Source organism: Salvelinus alpinus, chromosome 14 (assembly GCF_045679555.1).
Source record: "Salvelinus alpinus chromosome 14, SLU_Salpinus.1, whole genome shotgun sequence".
In the NCBI taxonomy this organism is placed as follows: Eukaryota; Metazoa; Chordata; class Actinopteri; order Salmoniformes; family Salmonidae; genus Salvelinus; species Salvelinus alpinus.
Window position 1 is genome coordinate 14,761,461 of NC_092099.1, and position 12,891 is coordinate 14,774,351.

Consider the following 12,891-nt stretch of genomic DNA (forward strand, 5'->3'; position numbering starts at 1 on the left):
GTGATCCACCAGTGGTTTCGACCCAGTATATGAGAAACACTGTGTGATATAGAATATGTAAGATACATACTGTTTTTTTTCTGTTGAGTTAAGAGACTTTACTCTGTAGAGTAAATGGGAGTCAGTCTATTCTCAGGCTACAATAGACATGATATTAGAGCAGTGCACCAACAACATGACTTACTGGTCATCTTACAGTGTACAATCTGAGAATGATTTTTGATTTTAAGAATAGAGTTGTCAAAGCACCATACTATTATTCAGGATTTTGCTCTGCGGTATATTTCTTTAAAGAAAACAAATCTAGTCCCACAGATATTTTTCAAAACTGAAACTAAAATAATGCATTATACTGTATTACTAAACAATCAATCAAGAATATTGTCACAAAAACTAAGAACAAAATTAGGAATGGTTGCATACTGTAAGAGCAGTAAAGAGTCTTAAATGAGTCACCAATAAACATATCACAATTCACTGACATGTTTTACCATAATTTAAATCTAGCTATATATTCTACAAAAATTCCTCAATTCCGTTTATGTTACCCTCGGCGCTATAATTCAGGAAAAGGCGTGATTACATCAAACAACTCCCCAGCTATTCATCAAAAGAGTCAACTTTTCAGCGGTCAGGTTACTTGTTTTCCTTGCAAGAGCGCCCCCTATCGTACATTTTAATTGAACCTTTATTTAACTAGGCAAGTCAGATAAGAACAAATTCTTATTTACAATGACGGCCTACCGGGGAAGAGTGGGCCTTGTTCAGGGACAAAACGACAGTTTTTTACCTTGTCAGCTCGGGGATTCGATCCAGCAACCCTTTCAGTTACGGGCCCAACATTCTAACCCCTAGGCTACCTGCCTCCTAACTGCACTAGAAATGTTCTTGTGGCCCCTATCACCAACTATATGTAGGATCCTAATTTGAGTTTGCTACAGCAGGAAAATAATCCTGCAGCAACAGGAAATGTGAATGATAATGTGGATTTATAATTCATAGAATTTTTTTTGTAGGGGTTGATACATTTTTCATTAGGTTAAAGTCTGTCATTTTAAAGTGCAAATTGCAAACTTTAGAAAGCCCTTTTAAACATCTACATCCTACATCTGTATTGTACAGGTCAACTAGCCACACAATTCAGAATTTCTGCACAGTCACTCTCCTCCCCATGGAAAAAACATAATTGAATATACAGGAAATTATTTGAAAATTGATGAGGAAATGAAACTTCTGATTGGTTTAGGAATACCCTCCCTAGTGTACGCACTGTAGTTTGAATATTGTATAGTGGCTGATATCGCCCATCCATTGCAGGACTCCTCTGAAGACAGTGATGCACAGCTCCAAGCCATAAACCCTGAAACATCATAAGAGAACCATAATGGACCTCTGTCATAAGAACTGACTAAAAGGCCCAGCTATAAAAACCAATGTAGTGACCAGGCTTTGGGATCATTCAAAACCGCCAGCTTTTCCCCTGCAGCTACAGAGCATGTTTGAAATAATATGCAGCCTAAATGCGTTTCTATTTATAACATGCTGTAAACATTGATATTTTGTGCACTTGAATGCAAATGGTTGTTTTTGGGACACAAGAAGATTGCACTTTTCAACTTGGCCTGTCCCTGAGCCCTAGTAACCCAGTGATGGACTGAATAGGGCCCTTAGAACTCAGGACTTGAGGAAATTCACATCTAAACACTTAATGAGTTTGAGGACTTCATCCAGTTTTCCCAGAAGACTTCTCCACATTCCACAGACAAACAATAGTCATCTACAGTACATTCATCACACAAAAGCGAGGAGGGAAGTGGTGGGGGTATTGTGAACCAAATACATCAGGGAGACCAGGGCCGGCCCTAGCCTTTTGGGGGACCCTAGGCGAGATTTCGTTTGGGGCGGGGATGTAGAGCTGCTGCAGCGAGGGGGACCGGCACTCCCTCACTTTTTTTCAATTTGAGACAACAAGGAGCTTATAAAAAGAATATGAATTATAGTACATTCAAAATAAATTATATTTAATTACCACAAAAATTCCATGAAAATGAATGACAAACTAAATAAAAACCTAGGCTATAGCAGCCTATAGGTAGGTACATTGGGGTTTCTTCCCTGTCTTCTCTCTCTCTGGCTGTGGCGTGAATGATGAATAACTGTAGGGGTGTGTGGAGAGGCCCGTTGGTCGGAGGCTTGACCACTTTGAGCACGCCAAATCCAACATAACAAGAACAGCCACAGACAGAAACTCTGCCAGAGGTTGCTAAAACGGCTGTCCTCAAAACAGTTTGTTATGTTTAAGGACCGATGCTGGAGATGAGAAGCAGGTACGGGGGAGTTGAACATTTAATGAGGAATAGACAGGTAACAGGAACAGCGTCAGCACACCACTAAACAAGGGCATATGACAATCAATGCAGAAGCAGGGAACAAAGCGCGGAACCAGACAGATATAGGGAAGGTAATGACAGAGGGGATTATGTCCAGGTGAGTCCAATAATCGCTGATGCGCGTGACAAGGGAAGGCAGGTGTGTGTAATGATGATGGCAGGAGAGCGCAATGCTGGGGAGCCTGGCGCCATCGAGCGCCAGGGGGGAAGAGCAGGAGCAGGCGTGACAGTCATGGGCTTGGGGCTCATGTACGATACACTTGTACTCGCCCTACTGTCCGAGTGCTTAGCTTACAGAAACGTACCCTGTATCTGTTGAATACGCCTACTAGTCCTACTTATCACTTACTATTATTATTTCAAATAGAATATTATCACTTCTCTCCAAGGGCAAGATTGTGTTGTAGATATTGGGGAGAATGAACAGACGGGGTCTAGGGGGTCCTACCTCAACAAACAAAAAATGTTGGCATTTTAAAACACATTTCTTGCAATTCTACAGTTTGACATGACTTATTATGCCTCTCTTGTGGGGTATATGGAGGGGTATTTTGAAAATGTGCAGTTTTACAATGCTATCCTACACATTTAGTCATAAGTCTGATAGAAAATATTGCAGTTTTAAAGCTAAAGTCCTTCTACTCTACACATTTTGCCATGAGGCTTAGAGAAAATGTTGCAATTTAAAGTAACTGTCCAGTGAAAATCTCACTTGTAAAAGTTCATATTCTGTTAACTCATACCCCCAAAAATGTGTTGACTTATCCTATACTCCTATACTGGATTTTAACAAAACCCACCTGAAACTTGTATCTCAAACAGATTGTTTCAAAAATGCTTGCTATTTCCTCATAGAGGATGTTGTCATCCAACTGACGAGGATGAGATGGCGAATCAGTGGTATACACCCACACCATTCTGTTGGGGTACGCCCACACCATTCTGTTGGGGTACGCCCACACCATTCCAACACAGAAGATCAGCTTTTTAACTTACTACATTAAAAAAACATTGGAAGGAAAACCTTTTCACTCATATTGTAGTTCATTATAGGCCATATCTCATAGAAATCTGGAAACACTGGACAGTTACTTTAACAGTCGACCTTTGGCAAAAGCACAAAAATAACATCTTTGAACTATATAACGGATCAATGCACCATCATACTAGGTCATTTAATGCTTAAAAACGAAAACTAAATGGATGAAAAAAATATTTTTCTAGAGTAGTGCGATTTCTTACCAATTTCTACAGCTTCCGTCCAAAACTAAATCTAGTGAAATGATGTCAACACATACTGGAGGTGTTACTGGCTATATACAAGTGGCAAGTTTAGCTAACGAACTAGCTACGTCGGTCGCGGCACACATGACACATCAATGAACCACCAAAGACACACCCCATTTCTGTTTGAAAATTGAGAAAGAGGAGGAGTTAGCAGTATTTCACATAACAGAACCGAATATTGATTGAGCTTGAGCTTGATTGAACTCAAATGATTGGCATGCAGTTTGGACATTTCTCTGGTAAAATGTGAAGAATTATCATTCATTAGGTATGCCTAACTTGGTGTTTGAGGGTATACAAAAATAGATCTAACATTTTCTAGAGACAATATGTGTGGACATAGGCAGACGTTGCAATTGGATGATGCATTTTATGCATAGGTCTATTCTACAATGATATTCAGTAGGCTACATCTGTCAGCAAGCCACAAACATTGATTGAGAAATGTGGCACTACACCACTGGTTGGGCCCCCCACCCACCCACCTAGCAGGCAAACAATTTAGTGGCCCCCTCTTGACGGCGGTCAAATTTAGGTTTGAAAGTTAATTTCCTGCAATTCTACAAATTCTGCCATGGGGCATAGAGAACATTTTGTAGTTTTCTTCAAATCTACACATTTAGCCATGGTGTGGAGAGAAAATGGTGCAATTTTATAACAAATTTCATGCTAATCTACAAGTTTTGCTTTGGGGCGGATAGACAAAAATTGGAAGTTTTACAGCTACTTTCCTTAAATTCTACACATTTTTCCATGACCATTTAATATAATATCTGAGTGAGAGTGACTAATAAAATCAATGGGGGCCCCCTGGAGGTCAAGGCCCTGGGCACGTGACCTTCTTGCCCAGTCGGTAATTCGGTCATGATTACTACAAGTTTAGATAGCTGGGTATACTAACTTACCAATCTAAAAAATGTTAGCTGACATTAATTGAGTGACTGTCAGTGACTAACATAGCAAGAGGAAAACTGCTGATGCACAACCACATTTCTAAATTGCACCCTGTTTATTCTACTATTCTAACTCTCAACAGTAAGTTAAGATCCCGACTGAGTCCCCCCCCCTTTTTGGATCGGGGGGCCTCTAGCGGCCAGGGGCCCGAAGCAAATGCCTATGTCGATTATGCCCAGGGCCGGCCCTGGGGGATCTCATTGAAAGAAGTCTTCACCATTTGAACTTTAAGTCTTTGTTCAAATTTCATCATCCTCTTATGAAGCAATGACTTCTAGGGATGCGTTGAGAACATCCATGGAGGCTTCTAATAGCAGACAAAGGATTTGTTGGCCACTGATTGGCTTTACATTTCAAAGATTATAATGACTGTGGAATTTTAGAGACTGTTGGGGGTTGCATGCATGGCTGTAAATACAAAGCCTAGTTACTCCAGTAAGTTCAGTTTTATTGTTAGAATAGACTATTCATAGAGTGTGTCTGGTTGTCCATAGAGCTAATAACATCCAGTACTGATGTTATAATACAGTTGGTCAGATTGATGTTCTGTATCTATTGACAGCATCTGAGATATAGGGGGTGTAAATTGACAGGCGTTGCAAAGCCGCTTGTGAAATTTTTGGGGATCTGACCATAGACATCATATGGCTAGAGGTGGAATGGATCAGTTGTGCCAGCCTCCTGGTGATAGGTTGGGAAGTAGGAAGTACTGGTGGAGTCTCCAAAACACCCAACGTTTTTTATGTAACTATGCGTGTGTCTGATGTCCCAATGGTAGTAATAACTTTGGTCTTGGTGGGATATCTCAGAGCATGGTAGACACTTGCATCATGTTGGTGATGCAATATACCTCCTATTGGTGCTTTCACGACAAATGGGAACTCGTAAAAAAACAAGGTCAAATCATTACGTCCGTGATCTTCAGGTCGGGGTTCTAGAAAGATGCCTGACTTTCCGACTTGGAATTCCAAGTTGGATGACCGTTCAAAACTATTTTTCCCAGTCGGAGCTAGTTTTTTTCTGAGTTTCCAGTTGTTTTGAACGCACTGAAGTCGGAAGTCAGAGATTTCTGAGTACTGAGTTCCCAGTTGTTTTGACCTAAAGAACCTAAAGGAATTTTGGCCCATTCCTCCTGACAGAGCTGGTGTAACTGAGTCAGGTTTGTAGGCCTCCTTGCTCGCACACGCCTTTTCAGTTCTGCCCACACATTTTCTATAGGATTGAGGTCAGGACTTTGTGATGGCCACTCCAATACCCTGACTTTGTTGTCCTTAAGCCATTTTGCCACAACTTTGGAAGTATGCTTGGGGTCATTGTCTATTTGGAAGACCCATTTGCGACCAAGCTTTAACTTCCTGACTGATGTCTTGAGATGTTGCTTCGATATATCCTCATAATTCTCCCTCCTTCATGATGCTATCTATTTTCTGAAGTGCACCAGTCCCTCCTGAAGCAAAGCACCCCCACAACATGATGCTGCCAACCCCGTGCTTCACGTTTGGGATGGTGCAAGCCTCCCCCTTTTTCCTTCAAACATAACGATGGTCATTATGGCCTAACAGTTCTATTTTTGTTTCATCAGACCAGAGGACATTTCTCCAAAATGTACGATCTTTGTCCCCATGTGCAGTTGCAAACCGCAGTCTGGCTTTTTTATGGCGGTTTTGGAGCAGTGGCCGCTTCCTTGTTGAGCGGCCTTTCAGGTTATGTTGATATAGGACTCGTTTTAATGTGGATATCGATACTTTTGTACCTGTTTCCTCCAGTATCTTCACAAGGTCCTCTGCTGTTGTTCTGGGATTGATTTGCACTTTTCGCAACAAAGTACGTTCGTCTTTAGGAGACAGAACGCGTCTTCTTCCTGAGCAGTATGATGGCTGCGTGGTCCCATGGTGTTTAAACTTGCGTACTATTGTTTGTACAGATGAACGTGGTACCTTCAGGCGTTTGGTAATTGCTCCCAAGGATGAACCAGACTTGTGGAGGTCTACAATTTTTTTCTGAGGTCTTTCTTTTGATTTTCCCATGATGTCAAGCAAAGAAGCACTGATTTTGAAGGTAGGCCTTGAAATACATCCACAGGCACACCTCCAATTGACTCAAATTATGTCAATTAGCTTATCAGAAGCTTCTAAAGCCATGACATAATTTTCTGGAATTTTCCAAGCTGTTTAAAGGCACAGGTAACTTAGTGTATGTAAACTTCTGACCCACTGGAATTGTGATATAATGAATTATAAGTGAAATAATCTGTTTGTAAACAATTGTTGGAAAAATTACTTGTGTCATGCACAAAATAGATGTCCTAACCGACTTGCCAAAACTATAGTTTGTTAACAAGAAATTTGTGCAGTGGTTGAAAAACGAGTTTTAATGACTCCAACCTAAGTGTATGTTAACTTCCGACTTCAACTGTATATGCTGTGTGTATACAGATAGTAACTTGTCAGTGGGAGAAGTTAAATGTGGTATTTGCTTCTGAACATAAGCTACATTGAAGCTCATGACTGATTAATTAGCACAGCAGCAGAATCAAACAGAGGAACACCAAATACTTATGTGCAATTCTGAGTCTGTTGGGAGCAATTGTTTTGTAGAGAAGAGGATGACACCCTTTCATATGATCATATAGACATACTGGAAAAACCTTGTAGCACAGGGACCCACCATGAGTCTTCTGTGACAGAAAGCTTAGCCAAGGGTAAGGTAGAAATAAACAACATTTCATTTCCAAATATTTCAACATGTAACTATGAACATTTACGAAGCCTATGACCCCTCTTGGCTTGTTTTCAGTAACCACCACCGTACCACACAACAGCAATTAAGACTGTGTTGATGTGTAACGTATTGGAATTGATTTAAACAGATAATGGGTCATTTTCAGGGTCATGTGTCGACAACCTGGATCTCTGCCACAACCCAACATAGGGGCCGAGACTGTAGGGCTGTAGGGCCCTAGAGCATTGGAAACATAGACCCCACTTTCTCCCTTATCTTTAATTAGCATGTTATTTAACATGTCTCTTGATACCTATTGACTTAGCATTGTAGCCAATGCTAAGTCAATAGGTATCAAGAGACATGTTCAATAACATTATGAATGTGAAATTGTAGTCCTTATTAAGGTGTAATGTAGCAAAGTCGTATAAAACACCTTCCACAGTAAGCCACTTGGGATTCATTTAATTCCACTGATTTAATCATCTTATCACTGTTTCCCTCCAAAACAAATATGTAGATCTAGGCTAGCTGTGTACAAATACCAAAAATACAGAACACCTTGAAGTTTAGAACTGCATATCTGAGATCAACGGTTGCAACTGCATGTATTTAAGTGAATTACTAATGAGACATTGATACAATATACACCTGCTCTTTTCATGACATAGAGTGACCAGGTGAATCCAGGTTAAAGCTACTCAATATTAGGAGGGTGTTCTTAATGTTTTTTACACTCAGTGTATGACGGTGAATTAGACCAGTCCATTTACTTTACAAGAGTTCAGTGACCATGTCTTCAGTACTATGGACATGTGGTACTTTTTGTTCTAACACATGGGTGTCATGATAATGCCTTATTTAGTCCCCTAAGGATCTTTCAATATTTACTCCATTATCCAATTGCTTTGAACTAAATAAAGAAATGAAGATGTCTTTTTCATTGTTTGATCATAATTCCTCAGATTTTAACTAGCTTTTTGGAGTCATTTACATTTTAAAATGAAAGGATTGTGTTTTTGCATATTTTAATTGGCTTTTACAAAAAAAGGGTGCAGGGTATTTAACCGTGCAAAATTCTTAAATTGGATTTTAACATTCTAGTAGGATATTAAAAAAGAAATTATGACAAAGAGAGAATTTTATGCTATTTTGAGAAAAGAGATCTCCTGAAAAAAAGTTGTGAATATAGAAAACTGGTCAGTACGTGACATTGTCTCACATATTAATTAATTTCATGGTACATATATCGATAAAAGTATATATCCTTTTTATCAAACTGACAAACTGGCAGTTGGGTGATCCTCTAGTTGGATTCAGTTGTTTTGTTCTTCACAAATACCTGCTCATTCAGAGTCCTATGAATAAAATATAACCTTGAGAATCATGGTTGTATCACAAAACAACACATTTTGTGACAACGGTTTGAAAAGTTGTGTGAATGCTTGGACGTACCATTATGTCAACATCGGAGTATACGTCCAAGTTGTTTATGGCTCCTTCTCTTGTCAAAGGATGCACATTAGCAGGGAGAAGACATGAATGATTGCTGTGGCGATGATGATCCAGAATACTGTTGGGACACCAGTGACACACCCTCTGACAGCTGCTCCTTCAGAGGAAGAAGAAAGGGAGGGTGGGAGGGATGGAGGGAGGGATCCTACTTCCACATTCCGAAATAGTGAAGAACTCAAGAGGGCAGAGGTGGCATGGTGCAAAGTGTTTCAACCCACTAGACCCACATATCCAACCGTCTCTGTGACTGCGGTAGAGGTGAAAAGTGCATCATATTAATTATAAACCAGGGGATAGATGGCCATGATGGTATGAGGTTCAAGTAGGGAAAACAATTCCATTCTGTTTATTGTGGCCCTTTCGGGTAAATGTGTCTTGCATCTCATCACAAACAGGCACAGAATCACATTAGCCTTGGCCAGAGCGGGGTTAACACATCCCTGCTAGATTTAGCTATGAGGTCTTGAGTGACCATACTGAGTCAGTGTGTCTCAACTCAACCAAAAACAGCACACTTGACAGGGAAGTGTCCCTATCCCTTGCAAAGGGCACTGTTGTAAGAGTGCCCGCTAGGCCTTCCACCAACACTTCTAGTAGCTACAATTTGGTCTTTCATCCAGCTAATGGTAGTCCTATTAACCCAGACCAGCATGATTCTGCTTTGCTTCAGATGAACGACGCATGGAAAAGGTGCAAGGTTGTGGTCTTTTGACTGTATGACTAAGATTGTCTCAGGTGATCCAACACATGACATCCGACCTCTTGAATTCTTCAACTGCACTCTAACTGGAATGGAGCATAACATTTTTGTTGTCAACATTGAGCCTCCTCTCTGATTAGTCAAGCTTTTTGAAAGTAATGACATTATCAAGAACAGAACCTCATTTATGAACAGTACTCCCTGGGTGTATTTTTCAAGTCTCACATTCTCCTTAAATGGTTTACAATAGTGTTTCCCTCTGCATTCTGTGGGTAATCTCTCCATGCTCGTGATGTAGTTTCAAAGTGTTTCACGGTTGATCTGGTTTGAATGGTAGGATGAAGCGCCATCTCCTGGAGACTGATGTTCCTCAACTCTATGCAACGCGATGAAGAGGACTTTCATCCTTCACTTTCCTATGGATGGCAATGACGATCTGACGTCTGATTTTTAACGGCTGCCACGTGGTAATTAAAAAAAATACAACTATAAAAACAGATTAATCACAAACATCATAGCCTACATTGGGCTATTCAGGATCACATTGGCAGTATCCTGTGTTGCCTATTACAATCTGAATAAGAGACACTCAAAACCTGTCAATGAAGTGAAAAAGAATGTCTTCACTGCTCTGAAAACAGGTATATGTCATTTATTTGTGAATTCGTAGTGCTGCACGTAACCGTTCGACTGTTGACTGACAGCAGGCCTATGTCATTAACAGGTCTGGCAGCGTCCACTCAACTGGAACGCGCTGGAGCTGTCCAGGTGCTGAAAATGTCAAAGACAGTCAGCATCCCTACCAAGGTCCGCTGAGGTCACGTGCGCTGAAGTAAGAGCTATGTTACATGCTAGTTACACAGTCTCACTCAGATATGTTGAATGGTCAGACGTTAAATGCTTTTGTATTATTTATTTATTGATCTTAGATCTTAATAATGCTTAGAATGGAATGCTCATTGAGTATGCAATATATTAGCCTTTGCTAAATAAATATTATCTTCAATGTGCTTAATATTCAAATGGATGGTAATTTAGGATGATGACCATGGGCCTATATTTTAATTGATTGAAAGAGTAAACCTGTAGTCTATAGCATAGTCCAGTGTTTCCCAAAATCGGCCTTCAGGACTCCAAGGGGTGCACGTTTTGGTTTTTGCCCTAGCACAACACAACTGATTCATATTATTAACTAATGATCAATCTTTGATCATTTGAATCAGCTGTGTAGTGTTAGGGCAAAAATAATTAAACGTGCACCCCTTGCGGTCCCGAGGACCGGGTTTAGGAAACGCTGGCCTAGTCTATGAATAGCTTGTTCCCTTGAATCTTATTATTTGGCACTGGGCCTATTCTTGTTCCATTGAACCCATGTAGGTTTGGTATGGTATGATGTAGCAAATCTGATTAATGTATCGGTTTATTATTAGCTTCGTGAAGTATTTACGGAATTGCACACTTCACTTGTGTGGAGTTCTGGGATGTATGATTCCTTACTGCCACCTTGTGGATTTCATTACAACCCTTACACACTGACTTTTAATTTCTCCATTTTACTGCTAAAAGAGGAAAGATAAATATTGCGCAGTCATCTTGAAAATCCATTAATTGTGTGTAAATGTTATTATTGATAACATATTGTTTGTAGCCTATAGAGTAGGGGTATTCAACTCTTATCCTACGAGGTCCGGAGCCTGCTGGCTTTCTCTTCTACTTGATAAATAATTGCACACACCTGGTGTCCCAGGTCTAAGTCAGGCCCTGACTAGAGAGGAACAATGAAAAAACGCAGTGGAACTGGCTTTTAAGTAGAGTTGAGTTTGAGGGCTATAGAGGAACAGATGAACCCTTGCATACTGAGATTTCAACAAAACATCCTAATCCTAACGTTTCAGTCATTTAGAAGACAATTAGGGTTAAATTCCTTGCTCAAGGGCATATCAACAGATTTTTCACTTAGTCGGCTCGGGTTTTGAACCAGCGACCTTTCAGTTACTGGCCCAACGCTCTTAACCGCTAGGCTCCCTGACCTGTTACAGAAGAAGATCAACAATAACCTAGAAGGAGATGGGTCTTTTGAGTATGGTTACCTACTATTCGGATTTCTCAAGAACAAGGCAACGACACCCCCCCCATCCCATCCCATCCCATCCCATCCCTTATGGGCGTAATGTGTTGCTCTGCTCGTAGGATCAAACTTCCCAAGTCCATGTTCGTGACCAGGATTCCAAATCGAGGTATATAGCTTCAAAGCCAATCAAGCACTTCCCAAAAGTCACGTTATAGCTGAAAGCGACACGATTCAGTGTACATTTGCAGACAAAGCGGATCTGTTCGATATTGGGTGGAAATATGCAGCACCAGAGGAGGTATTGGTGTGACTCATGCGTGCGTAGTAACGAATAAATAGGCAATGCACGCTCTAAATATCAGCAAATCAAACGTACCTCACCAAAAAGGTCACCGTGGATGGGATTTTGTAGACAATAGATATTCAAAACCCTGTGTTTCTTAGTGTCAAAAGCGCACCAGACGTTGCGTTGCCAAAGGACTTTATTTGATCTTCCTCGCATAGTTTTTATTTTGGACTCTACTTGGGTCACCTGTACCCATCCTCGGCACGGTAAGATGCTTTTTAACCGGGGATTATCATTTTACAACAGCAGGCGAAATCTTATTTGTTAATTGAAGCTTTATGATAAATTGACGTTTGAGATGCTCTAACAGGTGTTTTCAATTCTTTCACATGGTTTTGTAAAGTACATACAGAGAACAATACATGCTTTTCATGTTAATGTCTGTTTGCTGATTCTAAAGTTATTCGTGGTTTGAATTACATCTGTTGTGTCTGTATTCAACTACATTCAACTACAATCGAGCTATAACGGACGGTTTATTATTGTATGGGCATGGATTTTTCTTGAATTGACTTTGACCTGGATTAGGGTCATCATTATTTACAAATCATCTTCTTAATTAAGGAGTCACTATCCTGTTTGTCAATCAATTCTGTTGACATAGACTATTTTTGGTCATTGTTTATCAAATGAATACTTCATTTATCGGAGGTTTGACGGTTCACCTAACTTGCCTATATGATAAATCACCAGATGAGCTGTTATGGCATTTAGTTGATCATGAATTATCAAGGCTAATTCCATTTTGAATGATTTTTAGGCATAAACTTTTCATCAAGTCCTATTCATCAAAGGCAGATAAATATCAACCTCTCTGAAATCAAAGACACTTGCTGTGAGACCTCATTATCCACATTGACAGTAGACCAGGTTCTGAAATGCAATCGATTGGTGAGGATTCATTAGC

At 40.2% G+C, this 12,891-nt stretch overlaps 1 protein-coding gene across 7 annotated transcripts in view; it reads left to right on the plus strand.

The window, feature by feature from the left end:
* The window catches only part of LOC139538482 (glutamate decarboxylase 1-like), a 31,652-nt gene that overhangs the window by 2,780 nt on the left and 15,981 nt on the right, over positions 1-12,891 (plus strand). For 2 of the 7 annotated variants that reach the window (XM_071340571.1, XM_071340573.1), the window contains exon 2: positions 10,292-10,399. Coding sequence is in view for 2 of the 7 variants with exons in the window: in XM_071340567.1 (XP_071196668.1) it covers positions 11,729-11,804 (76 nt within the window). In the remaining 5 variants the exon portion in view is untranslated. The other 5 variants (XM_071340567.1, XM_071340568.1, XM_071340570.1 and 2 more) reach the window with 3 other exon arrangements.